A 25,029-nucleotide genomic window follows, 5' to 3' on the forward strand; every position below is an offset into this window, starting at 1 on the left:
AGCATTCAAATACCATAAAAAAACCACACTGGTTGATCGATTGACCGAGGGGCCACGGGGGTCAACTGGTCTGGAGCAACCAGGGCTAAAAGCCCTTCTCTCGGCAGTAAAGAAGAGCCCAGACTGGAGACTGGCTGTAGACTAAAGCAGGAAGGCACTGGACTGAATCTGGTTAAAGTTGCTATTATCAGTGGTATGTACTGAGCACTTACTGTGTGCAGAGCATTGCACACACACAGTGTTTGGGAGGTTACAACGCAACACAGTTGGTAGACACATTCCCTACCCACAGGGAGCTTCCAGTCTATTCCGAAAAAACAGCTGTTACCCCTCTACTGAAAGCCAGCAACATCTTGCCCAAGCATTGATGACATGTTGACTTCCGACCGCTTAGTACCTAACCCAGCGCTTAGGACAGCGCTTGACACATAATAAACACTTAAATACTTTTTTTTAAAGCTTGTATCTCTCCCAGGGTCTCATACAGTGCCAGACACATGACAAAGTAAGTGCTTAACAAATACCATTAACAAATACCATTCTCTAGGCCGTAGGCTCATCCCTAGACTAAGCTTCTTATGAGCAGGGACGGTGTCTGCTCATTCTGTTGTACAGTGCTCTGCACATAGTAAGCGCTTAAAAAATATCATTGATTGATTGTGTTCCTTTTCCCCCCGAAGGTTCCCATTTCCTCCCCCTTCCACCGCCCATGACACGGGAGTTGGTGCCGTAAAGGGAGCTGCTGTTATGAAGTTCAAACCGAAGGGGTTTGTGAAGCTGAGACCGGAGGTAAATTTAGAGGAAAAAAAGTCAGAACTTTTTCATTTGAGGATCGTCTGGCTCAGCCTCCGTGACGAGCAGCCCCTGTGGTCAGGGACGTAACCGCTAACATCCCTCGCTTCCCCCCCTCCCCCCGAGACCTCTCACCCTTCAAGTGAGCAGACCGGGGACGAGTTTAATTCGCTTTAAGGCAGAGAAATGACAGCCAGGCCCCCGGAAGGCTGGCTCCCCCCTGAGCTTAGACCCTGAGGAAAAAGGAAGGAGAAAGAGTGGCACTTAAGTAGGCACACAGTTTGAGTACAATCTGTATAGCATCTCAGATATATATATTTATTTTTCTTACTTTATTTGCTTGCTGCAGTCGCGCGTTTAAAAGTCACAGAGACCAAAATAGAGAGAGCGGCTTCTGGCGGAGCCCACGGCAGTTCTACACGAGGTACAAAACTAGGTGACTCTGTCTTATATATCATACAATTTGTTTTCAAGTCATTTTTATATACAAAGACGCTACTCTACCTGAAAATAAAAAATAAAAAAAAAAGGGACACGGTATGTTACACACAAAGAGGAAGTAAGGGGGTGAGTGGGACAGAGCAGGGCACGTCAGGATGGTTTGTTACCTTCAAGGCAGCAGCAGGTGCCACCCTCCTCCACTCGAACACCTCCCCTGTCCTTTTGTCCGTTTCTCCCCTCGTGTCCCCCGACCCATTCCCCATCCCAACAACCCAAACTCCATAATGCCGACCCAAAGGGCAGGAGTCAGGGAGTGACAAGGGGAGAAAGGAAGATGGAGGACCAAATGGGAGGGGGCGAGGCTGGTGGCCCCCCGCCCTCCCAGGGGGACGGGTCGCCCGTTTATTTCTAAACCAGGCCGGGATCCCGATCACAGAGTCAGGCTTTCCCTTGCCCACCCTCCAGTCCAGGAAGACATCAATAGGGGACCAAGACGCCCTCTCTCACCACCCTCCAGGTTGATGTGTGTGCATGGGGAGGGGGGACGGCTGTGCCCTCACGGAGGGGCCAGAACAAGCCACTGACCAGTGCCCCAGTCTAAAGGGGAGGTGCCCGCCTCCCATCCCTCCCTGACCACCCACACGGCAATTAGTGTTGAAAGTTGACTGGATGCTTCATGTTTAAGGATAGATGTTACATGAGATCTTGATAATATAAAGCGAATGCTCTACAAGCCCCGCCCGCTTCTCCGGCCCTCCCCACCCCCTGGCCGACAGAGGCTGGGGCCGGGGGAGGGAAACTACAGGTGGAACCCCAGTTTTCATCCCTCTGGCGGCAACTCTGCGGCCCGCGAAAACCCCCACCCCGGCCGGCTGTTGCCTCCCCTGGGCCACGTGAGGGTGGCTTTTTCCGGCAAGGTGGTGGGAGGGGAAGGGGGATGCTGGGGCCCCTGTGGAACTAAGGCACAGAAGAGGCCGGGGTTCGAGGGGGAAGAGGGAGGGGCCGTTGGAGGGAGGAGAGAATGGGGCAATCCTAGGAGAGGGAGATTTAGAACACAAGGGAGGGAAATCCCCCCCACCCCACCAACCTCCTCTTCCATCCCAGACTCCCTCAGACCAGGGGACTGAGCTGATGTCAGGAGGCAGCAGGATGGCCTCCGCTGTCCAGGGTCCAGTGCTGGGAAGCCTACAGCGATCCCTAGGATGGGCAGAGCCCAGCTCGTCTTGCCCAGCGCTCACTGTGGGCATCATTTCCACTGACATCATGGGCAAAAGGAGCAGAGCAACGGAACAAGGCAGAGGGGGCCCCGGGAGGACCAACAACCGTTTGTTCCTGGCTTACAGGGGTGGAAGGAAAGGGAAGGCACGGGAGAGGAGACCCCAGGAGGCATAGAGCATCACTGGAGGAGACCCCCGCTCTCTCACCAGCACTGTGGGCCTCTGCCTACCCCTCCAAGCCCGCCAACGGCCCCTGCAGGTGGTGACTTTGAAGTGCTGCAGCCTTCGAGCCTCACTTAATGCACTGTGGAGGGGCGGAGCCTGAAGAGGAGGATGAAAAGATGGGATGGGGGAAAACAGCGGGGGGGGGGGGGGGGAGGAGGGAAGAGGAGGAGCAGAGGGCAAAGGTGGAGTGGGCTCCCTCTCCCCGACTTCCCAGCAGGTCCACCAGAGACACGGGGGGGCAGAGACGCAACCGGGTCAAGCCAACGCCAAAGCCTGCCCCAGCTGGGGGTAGGGTGGGGATCACGGGCGAAGAAGCCCAGGGAGCAGGGCAGGGTATTGCACTATCAGACGGGGACGGGGACTTGGTCCCTCCCCTCGGCCTGGAGAGGAAGGTTTGGGCCGCAAGCCGGGGAGTGGGGGCGGCCCCCCGGCTCGGGGACAGACAGAAGAGGCAGCACCGACACAAACGCAAACGTTTTGGCCACGCGCGCCGCAGAACTCGGGACGTGGGGGGAAGAAATCGCCCTGAGCGCTCGGCTCTCGTGCTCCGCGGTCGCCCGCCCCCACCCCGGCCTCGCTCAAGCACTCCCGGCGAGGGAGCGCCGGATCAGTTCACGGGCACTGCCGGGATCCCAGGAGGTCGGAGAAGCCCACCCGCCTCTGGTTCAATAAATTAAAGGGAGGTTCGGGGTGGCCCGGGGGGGAGGGGAGGGGAGGAGAGAGGGGCCCTCTGCCTTCTAGAACTCATCGTCTGAGCTGAGGAGGAGGGTCTTCTCGTGGTCGTGGGCGGCGCCGAGGCCGTGGGAGCGGGTGGGCACGTGGCCGCCGCCGCCGCCACGCCAGGTGGGCCCGGGCTCCAGGGTGGACTGCTGCGTGTACTGCTGGTAGGCGGGGGAGAAGTTGTGGATGGCATCCTGCACGATGTCGTGGGGGTTCATGGTCTCCTTGAGGCTGCTGGAGATGCTCTTCATGGGAGCGCAGCGGCCTGCCGGGAAGACGGGCGGTAAGCGGGGGACTCGGGCGCCCTCCAGCCCTCACCCAGAGCCTAGCCCTTAAATCTTCCTCCCACTCCGCTGGAGGGGCGGGCCGGCGACTGACCTGTCGTTCATTTTGGCATCTGTCCCCTCCCACCACTAGACCGGACATTCCCTGGGGGCAGGGATCGTGTCTACTAACTCTAAGGAAGCAGCACGGTCCAGCAGCAAGAGCCGGGACCTGGGAGTCAGTGGACCTGGGTTCTAATCCCGGCTCCATCCACGACTTTGGGCCAGTGACTTCACTTCTCCGTGCCTCAGTTCCCTCATCTGGAAATTGGGGATTCGATCCCTGTTGTCCCTCCTACTTAAGTCTACGAGCCCCGGGTGGGATCTGATCATCTTGTATCTCCCCCAGTGCTTAGCAGAATGCTGGGCACAGAGTAGACACCTAAATACCACAATTCTTCTTCTTCTTCTTAACTCCACTATCCTCTAACAAGCAGTGATTAGAGTGCTCTGCCCAGAGAAAGCACTCGATCGCTAAGGAATTACTGAAGAGCTGGGGATGGGGGGGGCGGCTTTTGGGGGGTGCTGCCAGCAGGAGGGGACCACGAAGGAACGACTGAGCGTCAGGTGGGGGAAGGCAGCGACAGAAACCAGAGGATCTTGCGGGATAAAGCGGCTTCGTAAAGGTCTCCGATTACTCCCAGGAAGTCCAAGGAGCACGAGGAGAGGAAGTGCTTAGAGGAAGTGGGAAATGCGGAGGAGACATGGGGACGAGGGATCTGAAGCAGAGGGCTGGAAGGGGCGCCCGGGGGACCGGGTGATCTGAGTTTCAGAAGTTCCTCAAGAGCAGGAAGAGTTTCCAAGGGTCTCCCAGCTCTTGACAGTGGTGACGGGGCGGGGCAGCACTAAGTTTAGCAAGGGCCCGGGGTGGCCCCTCGCCCTCCACGGGGGCTCTGAACAATGAGGAGGAGCTGAAAAATGGCCCAGCAGAAACCCGCCTGTAAAATGGAGGTTCAACACCTAGTCATCCTCCTACTTGGACTGAGACAGGGACTGTCTCTGATCTGCTTACATTCTACCTCAGGGCTTAGTAGAGTGCTCAGCACATAGTTAAGCACTTACATCCCACAGTGATTACTTCTTTTTAAGGGGCCGTGCCTACCCCAACCCACTCTCGGTGCAAGCCTGCTGCCAGAACAGGACCCACCAAAAGCTGGTTCCCACGGAAGGGGAAGTTAGAGGCAGAGACACGGAAAGGATGGAGGGAGGGAGGGAGTGGAGACCCTTCCTGGCTCTGTGAAACGGCCGATCCTTCAACACCCGGGTCCCTCGGGACCTAGAGGCTGGGGGAAGCGAGGTGGGGAAGAGTCTCGGGGGAGGCAGGGGAAGGCGGGATGACCCTCTGCCAAGGCAGAGAGCCCGGACCGGACGCGCGGTCAGAGAGCCGCACCTACCGTAAGGGCCGTACGTCGGGACTGCACGTGCCAGCCAGAAACCAGAGGCAAAAAGCGAGGGAGAGAGAAGAAAGGGAGAGGCAGAAAGACAGAGAGAGAGAAACCAGACACAGAAGAGACGGGAGATAACTGAGTGAACAAGCAAACACTCCCACCACCAGAGCAGGCCCAAATCCACAGCCACCACCAGCTGCACACACAGCCCCAGTGCCCTGGGTTTCCCGGAGGAGCGGTCATCTCCCGATTTCCCCAGGCCAGCCCTCGTTCCAGCGCAGGGCCCCCTCGGAGGCAGTTTAACAATCTTCCGGCGGCCCACCCTCTCCGAGGGACCTGGGCTTCGGAGTCCCCAGAAGGGTGGGGAGGGGGAAAACTCTGATGCCTCTGGGTCTCGCAGCCTCTCCCCTTTGGGAGGGAGGGATGACGCAGCCCCAGAAGGCCCCACCTCTGGTCTCCCTCAAACCGTCCTGGGTGTCTCTGAGGAATCACCCGGGGCCAGCTGGCCTCCTAGACCGCAAGCTCCTTGAAGGCAAGGATGATGCCTACCGACTCTATTGATGGGGCTTAAAACCAATGTTCTGCCCACTGTAAAAACCCAAAACGGAAGCAGTGTGGCCTAATGGAGACAGCATGGGCATGGGAGTCAGAATGACCTGAATGACAGTCAAAGGGCAGGGACCGTCTCTATCTGTTGCCGACTTGTTCATTCCAAGCGCTCAGTACAGTGCTCTGCACAAAGTAAGCGCTCAATAAATACTATTGAATTGAATGAATGAACCTGGGTTCTAATCCCACCTTTGCCTCTTGTCTGCTGCGTGACCTTGGGTTAGTCACTTCATTTCTCTGAGCCTCAGTTACCTCATTGGCAAAATGGGGATAAGACTGTGCGCCCCATGTGGGACAGGGACTGTGTCCAAACTGATTATCTTGCATCTACTCCAGATCTTACAACAGTGCCTGGCACACAGTAAGCACTTAAATACCGCAAATAAACAAACACCATTAATTAATTGGTTCTAAAGGAGTGACTTTAGAAAGGCTGTACTGAATGTGGTTTGAGGACCGAGGCAGGGAGCGGAGTGGACAACTGAGTGAAATAATCATTACCTGGTCGGTGACTTAAGCCTCAGTTGAATTCCAGTCAGAAATGGAACCTGACGTCCCCCAAAAGACCAAAGCCATTACAAAACTCCAGGAAGGCTGTAGTGGTCACCGTGACTGCAGTCGTCAGTGTTGGCCTCTGAGCCGCGAGGGGTCTGTTTTCGGCTCCTCTAGCCACAGTACCCCGTAGACCTTTGTCTTCATTTTGATATCTACCCATGTTGTTACATTTTCCCAGGGTTTTGTTTCCCCTCTCCTTCGGTGTCTGTCTCCAGTCGCCGCTGCCCCTTTATATTTTTGGATTGAGGGATGAGAGCGTGGGTGGGGTTACAACTCAGGCAGGTGGGAAAAACATGCCTGGGGCGGTCAGGCTCACCTAGGGCTAGAATCTTATCACCTACCCGCTGGAGGCAGAGCAGCCTCTGGGAAGCAGGGAGACCCTCCTCCCGAGGTCCCAGAAGAAAGTGGGCGGGTGGGGGTCCGATGGCAGCCCCCTAGATGGGCCTCTCATCAGCCTGGGCTGACACCGACTTCAACAGCTCCCCCTGCTCACCCTCTGAGCTCCCCATCCTGGTTAAAGCACTTTCTCACGCCATGGAAACTAATGTTTTAGCTGGCTTGCTTGTCGGAAGACCCCTTCCCCTTTCCCCTTCCCCTGCCCTCCCCCCCCCCCCCGGCACCTTCTGCCTCCCCGCAACCCCCACCCCAGTCACCAGGACTTCTAGGCAGGGGGCAGGACTGAACTTGGAGCAGGTGACTAGACTGCCACAGCACAGACCAATTCCGAGCACCAGGAAGACAGGGTACATTGGTGTTTGTGGGACCGGGCGTCCCGAACGCTGGATTTTCATCCTCCCTGTCACTCACTTGCTGTGGGACCCTAAACAAGCCACCCTACTCCTCCAGGCCAGCACCATCTGCCAACCTCACTGGTGAGAGGGGGAGTGGGAAGGGGTGTTGAGGAGATCCGGGGCCCCCTCTCTCCCACAACGGGGTGCGGTGTGTCCCAGAAGCCCCTTCCGGCCCACCTTGGGCATCCAGCTGCTTGTCCGCGTAGACCTTGTAGGTGAAGGCGTGCCGCAGGGCCAGGGCGGCGAAGAACATCTCCACGCAGATGATGAAGTCCTGGTAGCCGGCGGCCACGGTGCCTTCGCCCACAGACACCTCGGCCGAGTGGATCTTGGGGATGGCGCCACACTTCTCCAGGATGGCCAGCAGCATCCCTGGTGGGCGGGGAGAGAGGGAGGAGGGAGGAGGAGGAGCCTCAGAACCCGGGGGGTCCCCAGAATGGCCAGGCCAGCAGCATCCCCTGGGGCACATTCATTCGGTCGTATTTACTGAGCGCTTACTGTGTGCCCTCTACACCGTGCGCTCGTTGTGGACGGGAATGTGTCTGTCGTTATATTGTACTCTCCCGAAAGCTCAGTACAGCGCTTGGCACACAGTAAGTGTTCAATAAATATGATTGAATGAATGCAGGGCACTGTACTAAGCGCTTGGGAGAGTACAAAACAACAGTAAACACACATACTCCCTGCCCACAGCGAGCTAACATATGAGGGAGAGGCAAAGAAGCCTGAGGACTCAGGGGCCAGGGGATGCCCGCCAGGCCACCCGGCCTCCCGTGGGGGCTGCTGGGAACGCTAGGGTGCGCCTCTTCCCAGGGTACCCCAAATCCCAACTCTGAGAGAGAGTCTGGCCCACCCCAAAACCCCACACGGCTTCACTGGGAAAGGCCGGAGCTGACGCTTGGGGTGGCTCGAGGGAAGAGAGATTTCTGGGGTAGCAGGTGCTCCACACTGGGCCTGAGGAGGAAGCGACCCCTTGCTCCACCCAACCCATCGCTCCCTCGTGCATGGCCACTTGGGGATGAGCCACCAGAGGGGCGGGTCCTGGAGGAGGGATTTGGTGTTGAGCCCAGAGATGGCAGCCAGAGGAAGAGGGAGTGTTTGCTCCGCCCCTGCTGCAGAGCCCAGGCTCTCTGATGTGGAGACCAAAGGAAGGGTGGGAATTGGGGGAGGGGCCGGGGGAAGGGGCAAGAATGACAGCCGGAGAACTTGAAAAGAAAAAAGAAATCCAAGACAAGCAGAGTGGGGTGGTAAACCCAACACCGTGTTTATCTTCCTCCCAGGACAAATATTTAAAGCCTCTCTGTCTCCACAATCAATCAGCAGCGTGGCTAGTGGAAAGAGCTCAGGCCCGAGAATCAGGTGACCTGGCTTCTAATCCCAACCCCATCATTTATCTCCCGTGTGACCTTAAGTCACTTTCTCCACGCCTCACTTTCCTCATCTGCAAAATGAGGAATACTCGTTCTCTCTCCCCCTTAGTCTGTGAGTCCCATGTGGGACGAGGGCTGCATCTCTGCCTCTATTAGATCTTCCCCAGTGCTTACCACACAGTAAGACCGCAGCCATCATTAATAATGACGATGATATGACACGCTATGGGAAGCAGCGTGGCTCAGTGGAAAGAGCCTGGGCTTAGGAGTCAGAGGTCATGGGTTCTAATCCCGGCTCCACCACCTGCCATCTGTGTTTCTTTGGGCAAGTCACTTAACTTCTCGGTGGCTCAGTTACCTCATCTGTAAAATGGGGATTAAGAGTGTGAGCCTCACATGGGACCTATCCCAGCGCTTAGAACAGTGCTCGGCACATAGTAAGCGCTTAACAAATACCAACATTATTATTATTATTATGCTATGACAGTGACATCACCAGGGCCCCGAATGCCCGCGCTTGGAGGCCTGAAGCCCCAGCCAGGTTAAGCCGCTCAGGAACACCAGGAGGGGGGCAGACTCTGGTGTGTGAGTGTGTGTGTGTGTGTGTGTGGTGGAGGTGCGGGAGGGAGGAGGGATGAGCAGATGGGGCAAAACCAGCAGCCACCGAGTCCCACGGGGGCCCAGGCCGGAATCTCACCTTGCCAAAAGGAAAGGAAGATGACGGACTTGACCATGAAGAACTTGAGGACTGGGCTGTAGGGACTGAGCAGCTCGCGGGTGGCGAAGTAGAAGAGGAAGAGGGCGTACAGGGCCAGGCTGACGGAGATGTTGTAGATGATCGTCACGTAGAGGTAGCCGCTGGTGACGCTGCAACGGCCGGGGGGGTTGAGGATGTGCCCCGGCCACCCGACCCGCCCGCTGCGCCCTTGGGAAAATGCCCAGGCCCTCCCCACCCCTCGTCGCTCGAGCCTCACCCCTCCCGGCCTCCTCCAGCCGGACCCCCTCCCTCGGCCTTGTGGCACACGGGACAGCGCTCGCCTTGACGGCGATCCCGGCCCCGGACGTGTTCACTTACTCAAAGTCACCGTCCCGGTACTTGCCGAAGGCTTGGAGGATCACCGTACTGATGGCCATGAGGGGTTTCACCACACAGAACTGCAGAGTGGCCTGAGGTGAGGTGGAGCCGGGGAGGGGAGAAGGAGAGAGCCCAACTGTGACGGTATTCAGACCCGCAGCCCCAGGCCCCTGGCTGAGAAGCAGCATGACGTAGTGGACGGAGCCCGGGCCTGGGCATCTTCCAGAAGGTCACAGGTTCTGATCCTGCCTCGGCCACTTGTCCGCTGTGTGACCTTAGGCAAATCACTTTACTTCTCTGCGCCTCAGTTCCCTTGGGCAAGTCACTTCTCTGGGGTTGTTACCTCATCCGTAAAATGGAGATTAAGAGGCAGAGCCCCATGTGCGACAGGAACCGTGACCCAACCGATTAACTTGTATCTACCCCAAAGGCTTAAAACAGTGCTTAGCACATAGAGAACGCTTAACAAGTCCAATATTATTATTATTTCAGTACTCTGTGAACTGCAGGCCTTCGGTAAATACGACTGATTGTTTGATAGCATCCTGGCACCGTGAAGGGACAGCAAAGGGTTATCCGGTCCAGTCCCCTGCCTTTGAGTACCACAGAATGTAGACTATCCAGGGCAAAGGGTAGCCGGTCCTGGAACCCTTCCTCTGTCCCACCAGGACAAAGAAGAGGAGAGGCCATCAACAGGTTTGTCTTGGGCATCCCCAGGACCGCTCTTTCCTCTTTCTAAAACAGCTTCCCCTTCCCGTCACCCTCAATCCTCCTTCCTCGTCCCCAGGTCACCAATTTTCTCCCTTCTTTGGAGACCAAATGCCAACGGCTATTAGCTTTTTTTGGGAGGGGGGATGGCATTTGTTCAGCGCTTACTATGTGCCAGGCACTGTACTAAGCGCTGGGATGGATGCAAGATAATCAGGTTGGACATGGGGCTCTCAGTACTAATCCCTGTTTTACAGATTAGGTAAGCGAGGCCCAGAGAAGTGACTTGTTCAAAGTCACACAGCAGACAAAATGGAGGAGCTGGGATTAGAACACGGGTCCTCTTACTCCCAGGCCCGTGCTCTTTCCACTAGGCCACCCTGCTGCTGTTTCCACCACTCCACCTGCTATGGAACCGGGGGGCACCACACCGACAGCCCAATTACCACTCTTGCCCGGATAACCCAGAGAAGGTCTGCAGGTGACCTTCTCCCCGTTCTCTTGCCCTCCACCTCCCACCCCCATTTTTTTTTTTAAACCCTACAACATGTGTGTGACTTGGGGGAGAGGCTGAATGACGATCTGTTATCGGGAGGCACCTGCCGGGTTCGTGAAATAAGGAGAATTAGGAGAGAGAGAGAGGAAAAAAACCCCGAAAAAACAAAACCCGACACACACCCAAACAAAAGCCAGTGAGTCAGGGCTGGGACAGGAACCAGGACATGCGAGCTGGTAAACAAAGACTTCAGAACTTCCCCCGCCCTGATCCGCGTTGTTTAACCATTTACTTAACAGCCTCGTGGGCCAGGAGCTTCGCTCTTGGAAACTCCCCAGGAAAGGCAGCTTGGTCTACTGGAAGGAGCAAAAGGCTCAGCTGGTCAGGAGACTTGAGTTCTTGCCAGCTCCAGGCCAAGAGGGCAGCCTTGGCCAAGCAGTTTAAGCTCCCTGGGCCTCAGTTTTCTCAGCTGGAAAATGGGGATAGAGACTCTCTCTCTACATACTTCCCGGGAATGTCGGAAAAAAATGAGATAACTGAGGTGAAAAGCTTTTGGGAAAATTTAAAGCTGGATATGAATTCTAGTGGCATTTTTAATGATTAGGAACCAAGGGGAGGCAAACTGAACCTGAAAGCAGCTCTCTGGCCCCTTTCAGAGAGAGGGAGATTTGCCCCAGGAGGCAGAGGAGCAGCACTGACCTAGTCGAAAGAGCAGGGCCCTGGGAATCAGAGGACCTGGATTCTAATCCCAGCTGGGTGACCTTGAACAAGTCACAACTTCTCTGGGCCTCAGTTTCCTCATCTGTCAAATGGAATTTAGATACCAGTTCTCCCTCCCACTTAGGCTGCAAGTCAGTCAATACTATTTATTGAGCATTTACTGTGTGCAGAGCACTGTACTAAGTGCGTGGGAGAGTTACATTGCATGATATAACAATATAACTGACACGTTCCTGCCCACAACAAGCTTACAGTTTAGAGGACTGCAGTCTAGAGGCTCATGTGGGTCAGGGATTGTGTCTGATATCTGCCTATATTGTGCATTCCCCTGGTGACTGGCACATAGTAAGCCACAAATACCCCTAACAATGATAATAATAACAATTGTAGTATTTCTTAGGCACTAACTATGTGCCGGGCATTGTACTGAACTCTGGGGTGGATATGAGCAAATCGGGATGGACACAGTCCCTGACCCACATGGGGCTCACTGTCTCAATCTCTCTTTTACAGATGAGATCGCTGAGGCCCAGAGAAGTGAAGTGACTTACCCGAAGTCACACAGCAGACAGGTGGCAGAGCCAGGATTAAAACCCATGACCTTCTGACTCCCAAGCCCATGCACTATCCACTAGGCCAAACTGTCTTATTCTACTAAGCAATGGGCTTCCAACAGGGTCACGGCCCACAGGGACAGCACCCCAGTTCAGGAACAGCAGCATTAGGATGGCCGAGGGAACAAGGAAGTCGGCATCCTTTAGGTTAGTGTGCAGCCAGCTGGCCTGTGGGTTTCCCCTGTGGCCGAGAGCTCTGCGATCTGGGCGTGGTGGTGCAAGGGAAGGATCTGGATACCAGGGGGCCGGGGGGGGATACCAAATGACGGGCTGGGGCGCAGCAGGGACCCTGAGCGGTGAGGATGCCGGTGGGGAATGAGAAAGAGGGTCCCCTCCTCTTCCAAGCCCTGAGAGGGCAGAGGGACCCCTCTCTCCCACCTCCAACACTTGCAATGTCTCAGGGTGAGACTCGTCCCCTCTATCGGCTCCGAGCCGACCTCCTACTTAAGGAGAGTGAAGGGGCCGATCTCGGGTCCCCCTCGGTGAGGAGGCCGCTTCAGGGTTTCGGGGGAGACCGGTCCTCCACCGTCCAGCCGACACAGGGGCTTTGAGCGGTTTGGGGGCGGCTGCCGGGGACCACCAAGAGATGACGGGGGAGCTGGGTTCGGATAGAAAGCAACAGCTGACCCATACGCTATTCAGAAGCGAAAGCTGCTAATGGGCTTTGGAATGGAACAGCCACCAAGTAAAGGAAGTGTACCATTTCAAGTAAAGCTGCGGGTTACTTTGACTTTTGTTTCGGACAGTGCTCTCCCCACCTCCCTCTGAAAAAAGGGTGCTGAAACTTTCGACTTCTGGGCCTGAGCCTGGCTGGAAGGGGCAGGGAGGTGGGAGTTTGGAGTCTTAAACCATGTTGGTCCCCAAGACGGGGGTTTGGTGGGGAATCATGGCGGGGAGGTTCTTCCAAACCCCCACCCCGCCTTCCTCGACAGTGCTAATAATAATACTAACAGCTATGACTGTGTATCTGTTGAGCACTGGTTAGGTGTGAGACACTGCTCTAAGCGCTGGAGTGGATTCAAGAAAATCGGGTTGGACACAGTCCCTGTGCCACGTGGGGCTCATAGTCTTAATCTCCCATTTTACAGACGAGGCAGAGATTGCTGAGAACAACACAGTCGCCCCCGGACTTGTCATTCCTAGGCCGTCCCCGATCGTTCACCCGAGGCGTGGGCCGGGGAGGCCCGGCCCAGCCCATCTCTCCTCTGCTCCGGGGCCACTCTCCCTCGCCGCTAGGTCGCCGCCCCCCACTGCCGTACCTGTTTGCAGAACCGCAAGAATCCAATGGAGTAAGTCTTCCCCCACAGGCAGCAGGTCCCGTACATGCAGCTGGACCTGAGGGGGATTCCCAGGAGGCGGGCAGGTCAGAGGAGGGCCAGCAGGAAGTGGAGCAGAGCCCTGTAAGCTGTGTGTTTGTGTGTGAGGGGGGTAAGGGGGGAGATGAGCCAGAGGGAGGGAGGAGGGTCAGCAGGAAGCAGAGCAAAGCCCTGTACTGGTTGGGGGAGAGGGGTTGAAGGGAGAACACGATGGGGGTAGGGGGGAGAGGAGGCGGCCTGCTTCCTCCAGAGCCAGACAAGCCTCAGTAGATCCCTGGAACAGGGAGAGCCTCGCTAAATCTGGCCGTGCAGAGGGAGGGGCTTTCAGGCTGGTCCCTCCCGGAGACCAGGCGTCCCCCTAAGGAAATCTGCTCCTTTAACCCCTCCCTAACAAGGGAAGGGAAAGTCGGCGGAGCTGTCGCGTCGGCTGGAAGCCGGCTCGGGATCCCGTGGCTCAACGGGGAAGGAGAGGAGGGACCAGGGAGAGTTCAGGTCCCCCGGGTGGTCAGTTCCGCATCCCGGGCCGCGCTGGACTCGGGGGGGGACATCAGACCCGGGGAGGGGAGCGCGGCGGTCCGGGGGACAGACGCTCGATACTCACTCAATGGACTTCCCCCGGATCTCAGACATGATGGCGCTTTCTCCTCCGAGATATTCGTAGCAGAGGCTCAGGAAGTTGTAGATGACAAAGGCTGCGGACACAGAACCCAGATGGACCACGTGAGGAATTCCACACTGGAATGAGACAGCTGGGGCTTGGAATGGAGGCGGGAGAACCGGTGGCTTGGTGGGTGACACCGGGGACAATTTATTTCTTATTTTTCCTTATTTTGGTATTTCTTAAGTGCTTACTAGGTACTAAGTGCTGGGAGTAGATACCAGTTAATCAGGGCAGATACAGTCCCTGTCTCACATGGGGCTTGCAGTCTTAAGCGGGAGAGAGAAGAGGTACTTCAACCCCATTTTAGAGAGACAGTCCCCCTGCCACAACGGCCGACGCCCCCGCCAACCCATCAGTTGTAAGCACACTCAGGACTGGAAGAGCGCCTCGTTTTCTCTTCTCTAATTCCCGCAGTGCAAGCTCAGTGCTGATGAATGAATGAAAGAGCAGGAGGAATCCAGGAGCAAAGGGAACTGAAAAAACCAAATGTCATCAGTCCATCATCTCAGCTGGCCCATGTCCCACTTCTTCCTGGCCTTTCAGAAACCCCCTCAAATCCACTGCATTTCCTTGGTGGAGGGAGGAGGAAGGCACTATCCCTCCCTTTTGTCTTTTTTCTTTAAATGGCATTTGTTAAGCGCTTGCCATGCGCCAGGCACCGTACCAAGTGCTGGGGTAGGTACAAGCTAATCAGGTTGGACCCAGTTCTTGTCTCACTTGGGGCTGTCTTAATCCCCATTTTACAGATGAGATGGACTGAGGCACAGAAAAGTTATGTGACTTGCCCAAGTTCAAAGTGGCAGAACCGGGTTTAGAATCCCGGTCCTCTGATTCCCAGGCTCAGGCTCTTTTCACTATTATTACTAACAATAATAATCATATTTATTGAGCTCTTACTGTGTGCAAAGAACTGTACTAAGTGCTTGGGAGAGTACAATATAATATCTGCCCACAACAAGCTCACAGCCTAGAGGGGGACATTAATAAAAATAAATAAATTAGATAAATAAATAAATCACTAGGCCACGCTGCTTCTTTACAGATTTTCCTGCCCCAGGCGGTGTGACGCGGACTTTCCGATCAGAGATTACCAGAGTCAGTCTGAGAACGTGATCTCGGGACCTTCGCCCCCACAACTGCTAATTCACTCAACGTTACTCACATGGTTGCTTACAAGAAAAAGAAATCTTTCGCTGGAAAGGGGAGAAGGTGGGTGGGGTGGGGGGATTCACTCCTTTGCAGAGGGAAGTAATGCACATGACATCCAGTATGTTATTACACCACCCGCTCTAAGCATCCAGTCGATTCATGCCGGCTGACTCTGTGTGTGTATGTTTTTTCATGTTCTCTCCCTCTCTCCTTCTCAACTCCAGGCAGGAGAAAGAAACCATCCAGGCCTGCGTCCGGCAAGCATCCCACCCTGAGCCCGTGCTGAAAGTCTGAGCTGTTTGACAGTCGCCCTTGCTGAGAAAGACCACTAGCGGGTGATGGGTTTTACAGAGCGACAGACCTCCGGCTAGCCCCAGATGACTCAAGTTGGGGGAGGAACGGTCTGCACAGAAATGGGCTCGGGAGGGTGTACGGGCCAGACTGTTCTCTGGGGAGGGCGGGGTGGGTGGGTGGGCCCCCGAACCCTCTACTCTGCTGCATTCACAGGCACGAAAGCCCATAAACAAGACCCTGGCTCCGGGAGCAGAAAGTAGGGCCTGACTAGTAAGGAGGTACAAAGGTAATTGGTATTTGTTAAGCGCTTACTATGTGCTGAGCACTGTTCTAAGCGCTGGGGTAGATACAAGGTAATCAGAGTGTCCCACATAGGGCTCACAGTCTTCATCCCCATTTTCCAGATGAGGTCACTGAGGCCCAGAGAAGTGAAGTGACTTGCCCAAGGTCACACAGCTGACAAGTGACAGAGCCGGGATTAGAATCCATGACCGCTGACTCCCAAGCCCGGGCTCTTTCCACTGAGCCACGGTGCTTCTCACCAGCACCAACTGGGGCCAAATCCAACCCCATTTCCTTTTATCTACCCCAGCGCTTAGCAGAGTGCCTTAGTAAGAGCTTAATGAAGTCCACGGTTATTAAATCCCGGCTCTGCCTGTGCTGATAGGTGTCCCTGGTGAAGGAGCTCAGGAAATCCCTCCGGCTTTCCTTCTTCCAAAAAGGAGGAGCTGGAGGGGACTGTCCTTCTCCCAGGCCCAGGGGGCTTCTCCCTTACTCTGCTGTGACTCCCCAAAGGAGTGCCTTAGGGGGAACGGGAGACGTTGCAGAATAGCATTTACGGAAGGAGTCGGGGATTTGGGCTCATCCCGGATTCTATGCTAATCAATCATATTTAGTAATAATAATGGTATTTGTTAAGTGCTTACTATGTGCCAAGCACCGTACTGAGCTCTGGGGTGGACACAAGCAAATAGGACTGGACACGGTCCCTGTCCCACGTGGAGCTCCCAGCCTTCATCCTCATTTTACAGATGAGGGAACTGAGGCCCGGGGAAGGGAAGCGATCTGTTCAAGATCACACAGCAGTCAAGTGGCAGAGCCGGGGTAAGAACCCATGACCTCCTGACTCCCAGGCTCTATCCACTACACCATGCTGCTTCCCGTATTTATTGAGTACTTACTGAGTGCAGAGCATTGGACTAAGCGTTGGGAGAGTACAATATACCAGAGTGGGCAGACAAGTTCCCTGCGTGCTCTGCACAGAGTAAGCCCTCAATAAATACTATTGAATGAATGAATGAATGAGCTCAACAGTCATTTCTGAACCACATCTCCCAGGGGTGGCCTTGTGACCCGAGAAGCCGCGAACCAAAAAAAAATATATGATATGGTCGAGACCCGCCCATTAAAAGGGCGAGCCGGATCTGCCAAGAGGGGAAGGGGTTTTGGCCGTGAGGCTGGGAGCTGATGGTGCACCCCTCTAGGGTGGGTAAGCCACGACGGAAGGGCAATAATGAACCACCCTGTCACCCAGCCTGTGAAGAGTCGGGGGTTCCCCTCCGACCCCTTAATTGTCTCTCAATCCATTTGATGGTATTTTCTGAGCACTCACTGTGTGCAGAGCCCTGCACTAAGCACTTGAGAGGGCAATAGACACATTCCCTGTCCACAATGAGCTTACAGACTAGAAGCGGGGGAGACGCACGTGAATATATGTAAAATAAATTGCAGATACGGACATGAGTGCTGTAGAGCTAGGAGGGGGTAATGAATGAAGGGAGCATATCAGTGGTTAATGGTTCACAAGAACCCGATTTCCCTTCATGAAAACCCAACTCCCGTGTCCCGGCAGAAATGGCTGTGAAATCCTGCTAACCCATGGGGACACCTCTCCCTCTCTAAACTGTAAGCTCACTGTGGGCAGGGAATGTGTCTATTATTATATTGAACTCCTTCAAGCGTTTATCTGCACACAGTAAGCGCTCAATAAATACGAATGAATGAATGGCATCCACCTGCCCCAGTCACCCCACAGCCCTCCCACTCCTAAGTGGGAGGGGGCGGCCAGAGGGCCACCCAAGCTTGGTCCAAACTTCCCCGCCTCCAGCCTTGGCTACATCTCAGCTGACCCAAGTCCAAGAGGAGGGAGAGCCACCAGCAGAGCGGACTGGTTGAGAAGCAATGCGGCCCAGCAGATAGAACACGGGCCTGGGAGTCAGAAAGACCTGGGTTCTAATCCCCGCCCCGCCACCTGCCTGCTGTGTGACGATGGGCAAGTCGCGTGGGCAGGCAATGGTCTGCTTGTTGTTATACTGCCCTCTCCCAGGCGCTTAGTACAGTGCTTTGCACACAGTAAACGTTCAATAAATATGACAATGAATACACAAACTTCTCTGGGCCTCAGTTACCTCACCTGAAAAATGGGGATTAGGACTGTGAGCTCCCTGTGGGACATGTGTCCAATCTTATTAGCGTGTATCTACCCCAGCGCTTAGTACAGGGCCTGGCACAGAGTAAGCGCTTAACAAATACCATAAAAATCAAAACAAAAAAGAGGAATCTGCACCCAGGGGTGGATATAACGGGCGCCCTGCTGGGGTGGAACAGGGCAGGAGGGCAGAGGAGGAGCCCGAGGGCCAAGGAATCATAAGGAGTTCCAGGCTCAGCTCATGCTTCTCCGGCAGAATCAACTCAAGTCTCCACAGGCCCAAGGCTGCTCCCTGGCTCCTTCTCTCCCTCCCTGGTTGCTTGGCAGCAACAGACAATCACCTGCAGAGTGCTAGGAGCCGCGGAACCTTCATTCTATTTGCGCCTCATCCGCTGACTTGCTGGGTGTCCTTGAGTGAGGCGCCAAACCTCTCTGGGCCTCGGTTTCCTCCCCTTTAATAATAAGGTGGCATCTGTTAAGCGCTTACTGTATGTCAAGCATCGTACAAGGTAATCAAGTTGGACACAGTCCCCGTTCCCTACGAGGCTCACGGTCTGAGGAGGAAAAAAAACATCTTGACGCTCCATTTTGCAGCTGAGGAAACTGAGGCCTGAAGACAAAGCTGAGTGACTTGGCCAAGGTCACACGGAGGCAACTGGTGGAGCCGAGATTAGAACCCAGGTGCTCTGACTCTCAGGCCTGTTTTCTCTCCACAGCAGGAAACACAACCCCCCGTCGCCTCCCGCTTCCCAGACCCGCCCTCACCCCGTCCCCGGCACGGGCCGAGACCACCCCCAGGACCCCCCGTCTCGCTCACCCTCGTAGCAGTCCCTCACGGTGCCGAAGTAGACGTAGTACTGGTCGTTGGTGAAGAACAGGAGGCTGAGCCAGGAGTCGAAGGCGTAGATGGGCACGATGAACAGGATGCGGACGATGTAGCGCTGCTCGTTGGGGCAACTGGAGCAGCGCAGGTGCATGTAGATCTAGAAGGCCGGGCAGAGGGGAGCTCACCAGAGGGACCGGGAGGGGAGGCCGGGGAGGGGTCCTCTCTTCTGAGCCGCAGCGGGAGGAGAACCAGAGCCTCAGCCCCCGCCCCTCAGGGGCCCGGGTGGGGGGTCCCTTCCCTTCCCTTTTAGCAGCTTCCCTCCCCAAAACAGGTTTCCCAATCAGACTACTTTAAGAGGTCATCCTCCGCTTAGCCCAGTAAAACGTTAAAAACGGATAAAGATACACTTTACACATCGCTTTTTTATCCTTGCAAGGGACAGGTCCATCGGGGGGGGGGGCAAGCGGGGGAGATTCATCTCCTACTGAGAACCCCCCTGACTGCCGCAAACTCATCCAGCAAAATCAATCCATTGTACTGCCTGGATGTCTGCTGGGTGCAATGCACCGGACTAGGAGTTTGGGGAATTACAACGGCGTCAGGATTAAGAACCATCATTGCTGCGGTATTTGTTGAGTGCTTACTATATGCCAACCGTTGTGCTAAGTAATGGGATTGCAACGAGAGGCAGCATGGCCCAGGAGACAGAACGACGGCCTGGCAGTCGGAAGGACCTGGGCTCCGATCCCAGTTCTGCCGCTTGTCTGCTGCGTGAACTTGGGCAAGTCATTTAACTCTGCCTCGGTTACCGCCCCTGTAAAATGGGGATTAAGACCGTAAGCTCCATGAGGGACGTGGACGGTGTCCAACTTGACTGCCTCGTATCTTCGCTAGTGCTTAATGAAAACCATCAAAATATATAAGCAGATCAGACAAATAATAATAATAATAGCAGTATTTGTTAAGTGCTTACTAGGTGCCAGGCACTGTACTAAGAACTAATCGGGTTGGATACAGTCCCCGTCTCACAAGGGGCTCACAGTCTTAATTTCCAACTTACAGATGAGGTAAATAAGGGCCAGAGAAGTGAAGTGACTTGCCCAAGGTCACTCAGCAGACAAGCGGCACAGCCGGGATTAGAACCCAAGTCCTTCTGACTCCCAGCCCTGAGCTCTAGCCACTAGACCATGCTGCTTTTGGTCTGGGGCGGCTCACAATGTCTTCTGGGGTCAGTTCTCTCTCAGCCGGCCGGGGGTCCCCGGACTGGACCGAGGCCCGCCCCTCTGCAGTGGGAGAGGACGGGGGAGGGCAAGAGGGGGCAGGGAAGGAGCCGGGGCCGCCCCGCACCTGATGGCAGGTGATGAGCAGAGCCGTCCACACGAAGAAGCCCGAGGTGGCCTGGGCCGCCGTCGTCATCAGGAATATGGGCTGCTCCACGACGGCCGGGCTGCCGGCGGGCCCCGACGAGACGCTGGGGGCCGCGGCCGCCGTCGGAGAGGCGCCCGTCACCAACATCGTGCCTCGGGGGCCCTGGAGGGGACCCCTGCTGGGGCAGGTCACCAAGAACCTGCAAGGGGAGAGCACCCATTCAAGCTGGGGCAGACGGATGCTGGGGCAAGGGAACGACCACTGGCGAGTTCAGGGGAGTTTGTTTTTTTTTTAAATGGTATCTGTTAAGCGCTTACTATGTGCCCGGCACTATAAAGCGCTGGGATAGATAAAAACTAATCAGGTTCGACACCAATCCCTGTCCCACGTGGGACTCCCAGTCTTAATCCCCAGCACTGGGGTAGATACAAACTAATGAGGTTGGACACAGTCATTGTCCCATATAGAACTCACAGTCTATTCTCCATTTTACAGATGAGGGAACTGAGGCCCAGAGAAGTGAAGGGGTTTGTCCAAGGTCACACAGCAGATGAATGGAGGAGCTGGGATGAGAACCCAGGTCCATCTGATTCCCAGGCCCAGGCTCTTTCCACTAGCAAACGCTGCTTCTCCACTCATTCATAATAATAATGGTAATAATGATGGTATTTAAGCACTTACTATGTGCAAAGCACTGTTCTAAGTGCTGGGGTGATACAAGGTGATCAGGTTGTCCCACCTGGGGCTCACAATCTTAATCCTCATTTTATAGATGAGGTAGCTAAGGCCCAGAGGAGTGAATAGACTTGCCCAAGTCACACAGCGGACAAGTGGCAGAGCCGGGAATAGAACCCATGACCTGACTCCCAAGCCCGGGCTCTTTCCACTGAGCCACATTGCTTCATTCATTTACCCACTTTACACCAACCACCGCTCTTCTTGTACAGTGTTCCGCACACAGTGAACACTCAATAAATACTATTGTTTGCTTGACTGAGTGCTTACTGGGTGCAGAGCACTTCACTAAGCACTTGGAGGAGTACAGTGTAACAGTCGGTTAAACACATTCACGGGGCCTAGTGGAAAGAGCCCCGGCCTGTAAATCAGAGGACCTGGGTTCCAATTCCGGCTCCACCAGCTCTATGATCTCAGACAAGTTGCTTACCTTCTCTGTGCCTCAGTTCCCTCATTTGTGAAGGGGGGATTCAATACCAGTTCTCCCTCCTACTTAGGTTGTGAGCCCCATGTGGGACCTGATTATTCTGTATCTTCCCCAGCGCTCTAGTACAATGATTGGCATATAATAAGTGCTTAAAAATACCAGTTATTATCATTATTGTTTACAGGGGGATTTCGATGTTTTCATTCAGGAAGGAAACAAACCACCCCACAACCAAGAGCCCAGTTACTAGGAGAAGGGCAGTGCTGCTTAGCGGATAGAGCCCAGGCCTGGAAGTTAGAAGGACCTGAGTTCTAATCCCAGATCTGTCACTTGTTCGCTGTGTGACTCGGGGCAAGTCACTTCACTTCTCTGTGCCTCAGTGTGTAAAATGGGGATTTAAGCCTGTGAGCCCCAGGTGGACATGGACTGTGTTCAACCTGATTATCTTGTACCTAACCCAGCGCTTAATACCGTGCCTGGGGCACATAAGTGCTTGATAAATACCATAAAACAGGGGGCGGTGGGGAGGGGCAGAAACTGTTTAATACCACCACCCCGAGCTGAAATGCTTCTGAACAGCCAAAGTGACCCTGTGTCACTCACACCCACCACCCCCAGATCCAACCCATCTTCCACCCCTGGTTTTCTGACACCGTAAAGGACAAGTGTGGTTTCTTTCCAAACAAGACCAGTATGACCCATTTTCTCCGCCCCCCCCCCCCCCCCCGCCTCCTTGGGGACCCGGTGACAAGTGACAAAGTCACCCCCCCGTGGGCCACTACTAAATACTCCATCTGGAACCCGCCGGCCTCCGTAACACAAGCCGCCGCTCCAAGACACCTAAATAATCGTAGCCGACGGGGTTATTGGGAGCTAATCCGTCGGGCTCCAAGAGCATTCCGATTTCATTCAACCGGATCATGGCCTGAAACCGAGGCTGGATCAATGAGCTACTTTTAGGGAAGTTACTTGTTTTGTTGTCTGTCTCCCCCTTTTAGACTGTGAGCCCATCGCTGGGCAGGGATGGTCTCTATCTGTTGCCCAATTGGACATTCCAAGCGCTTAGTACAGTGCTCTGCACACAGTAAGCACTCAATAAATACGATTGAATGAATGAGGCCTCGGCCGGAGGCCCGGTTCGAGAAGCATCTGACACCGGAGCGGACAGCTTGGTCGCTCGTCGGTTCCCCCAGAGCCTCAAGGAGCCGTCGCGTGCTCCTTCCCCTACGACAGGCAGGAGGGTTGGGGTGGAGGGGGTGGGGAGGAGAAGGGACCAGGGGTGACGACAACGTTAATTCGATTTCTCGAGCACCCTGCCCGGCCCAACAGACGTGGGGGACGACGACCTAGAAGCAGGGAGGGGCATCAGGCCACAGGTCAAAGGTCAGAATGTTGCCAGTACTTCCGGCAGCACGGCACAGTGGATAGGACATCAGCCTGGGAGTCAGAAGGTCATGGGTTCTAATCCCGGCTCTGCCACTTGTCTGCTGTGTGACCTCGGGCAAGTCACTTCTCCGTGCCTCAGTTACCTCATCTGTAAAATGGGGATTGAGATTGTGACCCCCATAAGGGGCAGGGACGGCTTCCAATCCGATTTGCTTGTATCCACCCCAGCGCTTAGTACAGTGCCTGGCACATAGTAAGCACTTAACCACCCCAATTATTATTACTACTATCCCTGCCCTCCAGGGGCTAAACAATCAAGAGATGGAGACAGGCACTACAATAAATTACAGAGAAGAGGAAATAAAGTATAAAGATCTGTACATTAAACACAATGGGGAGTTGTGAGTCATTTAGTGGTTAAGAGGCTTAAAAAATGCCAATGTGGCAGCTGGGGTTATAAGAAATTAATTGGGGAATAATAATGATAATGATGGCATTTAAGTGCTTACTACCGGTAGGGGTTGAGATAAGCTAATCAGGTTGGACAGAGTCCCTGCCCCACATGGGGCTCCCAGTCTCCATCCCCATTTTACAGATGAGGTCACTGAGGATAGCGAAGTTAAGTGACTTGCCCAAGGGCACCCAGCAGACAAGAGGCAGAGCTGGGATAAGAAGCCAGGTTCTTCTGATTCCCGAGCCCCTCTTCTATCCATTAGGCCAGGGTGCTTAATGAAGAATTAATTAATTGAAGGGGGGAATCCTGGGGAGGATGTGAGAGCAAGAGGTCAGGAGTGGGAGAGACAAGAACAAAGAGCACTGATTATGCTGGCTCCGGGAGAATGAAGACTGCGAGCAGGAGCGTAGAGGGAGAAGACAAGAAATAAGTAGGAAGGAAAGAGCTGAGTGAGTGCCTTAATGCTGATGGTCAAGAGTTGTTTTTTTTAAATGTTATTTGTTAAATGTTTACTCTGTGCCAAGCCCTGTACTGAGCACTGGAGTCATACGAGATCAGTGAGTTGGACACAGTCCCTAGCCCACAGAGAGCTCTCAGTCTTAATCATCATTTCACAGATGAACTATCGGAAGCACAGAGAAATACTGTAACTTGCCCAGAGTCACACAGCAGATGAGTGGCAGAGCGACGGTCGTCTGACTCCCAGGCCCACGCTCTATCCACCAGGCTGTGCTGCTTGATGTGGAGAGGACTGGGGAGGTGTGTGCAGAATGATATTTTCGAAAAATGATCCATGCAGCAGAAGGAATAATGGACCCGAGAGGGGAGAGACTGTGGGCAGAGAGATTGGTGAACGAGGCTGATTTTATTTTTTACGGCATTTGTTAAGCGCTTACTATGTGTCAGGCACTGTACTCAGCGCTGGGGTAGACACAAGTTTGGACACAGTTCACGTCCCACAAGGGACTCACAGTCTTGATCCTCATTTTACAGATGAGGTAACTGGGGCACAGAGAAGTGAAGTGACTTTCCCAAGGTCAGACAGCAGACAAGTGGCGGAGCCGGAATTTGAACCCAGGTCCTTCTGACTCTCATAGTCGAGTTGGGATGGAACAAACATCTCGACAGGCAGGTTGGCCCAACTGGCCACCTATGTTACGGTCCTGCTGACTTGTGTCTATTACCTCTCTCTAGGTTTTTTCTGTTTTGCCTATTTTCTCTCCCACGCTGAAGTGCAAGCTCCTAAAGGTCAGGGAAATGTCCTTTAGCCGTTCACCAAGGGTCTGGTACAACGCGCTGCCCAGAAAATTCTCCACACTGACCCCAAGCCCCAATGACTCCTTACCATTTTATAATTTTGAAAGTAGGAGGGGGAGGGAGGAAGGGAGGAGGGGAGAGGGAGCCGCATTACCAGACCCACCAACTTCGAAGTCTTATTGAAGGAACACTTCTTCCAAAAGGCCTTCCCGGACTAGGCCCTCAATCCTTCTGCATCTCCCTGATTTGCTCCCTTTATTCACCTCTCCCTCAGGCCCACAGTACTTATGTCTATCTAAATAATTTATTTCTGTTAATGACTGGCTCCCCCTAGACTGTAAGCTCATTGTGGGCAGTGAACACGTCCACCTGTTACACTGGACTCTTCCAAGTGCTTGGTACAGTGCTCTGCACGCAGTAAGTGTTCAATAAACAAGATCAGTTGACTGATGGAGATCCACTCAAACTATAGGATCCTGGAGTACCTTTCGCAGGTCACATAACAGGCAGTGTGGCTTGGAGAAGCAGCGTGGCCTAGTGGATGGAGAACAGGTCTCGGAGTCAGGAGGACCTGGGTTCTAATCCCGGCTCTGCAAGTCACTTCCCTTCTCTGTGCCTCGATTCCCTCATCTGTAAAATTGGGATTAAGACTGTAAACCCCATGTGGGACATGGACCATGTCCA

The 25,029-nt window shown here is 54.5% G+C and overlaps 1 protein-coding gene across 3 annotated transcripts in view; it reads right to left on the reverse strand.

Annotated features, from left to right (window-relative positions):
* Positions 1–1,085: 1,085 nt before the first annotated feature.
* Positions 1,086–25,029, reverse strand: part of TMEM184B (transmembrane protein 184B) — a 47,673-nt gene continuing 23,729 nt past the window's right edge. For 2 of the 3 annotated variants that reach the window (XM_029079433.1, XM_029079432.2), the window contains exons 2-10: positions 20,066–20,285; positions 18,710–18,875; positions 13,962–14,052; positions 13,304–13,379; positions 9,507–9,598; positions 9,129–9,298; positions 7,239–7,433; positions 5,113–5,133; positions 1,086–3,660 (exon numbers count right to left, since the gene is read on the reverse strand). In XM_029079433.1, coding sequence (XP_028935266.1) covers positions 3,413–3,660; positions 5,113–5,133; positions 7,239–7,433; positions 9,129–9,298; positions 9,507–9,598; positions 13,304–13,379; positions 13,962–14,052; positions 18,710–18,875; positions 20,066–20,233 — 1,227 coding nt within the window. In that variant the 5' untranslated portion in view covers positions 20,234–20,285 and the 3' untranslated portion in view covers positions 1,086–3,412. The remainder of the gene's footprint in view (positions 3,661–5,112; positions 5,134–7,238; positions 7,434–9,128; positions 9,299–9,506; positions 9,599–13,303; positions 13,380–13,961; positions 14,053–18,709; positions 18,876–20,065; positions 20,286–25,029) is intronic. The other variant, XM_029079434.2, reaches the window with a different exon arrangement.

The sequence above is a fragment of the Ornithorhynchus anatinus genome, chromosome 14 (assembly GCF_004115215.2).
Source record: "Ornithorhynchus anatinus isolate Pmale09 chromosome 14, mOrnAna1.pri.v4, whole genome shotgun sequence".
NCBI classification, from domain to species: domain Eukaryota; kingdom Metazoa; phylum Chordata; class Mammalia; order Monotremata; family Ornithorhynchidae; genus Ornithorhynchus; species Ornithorhynchus anatinus.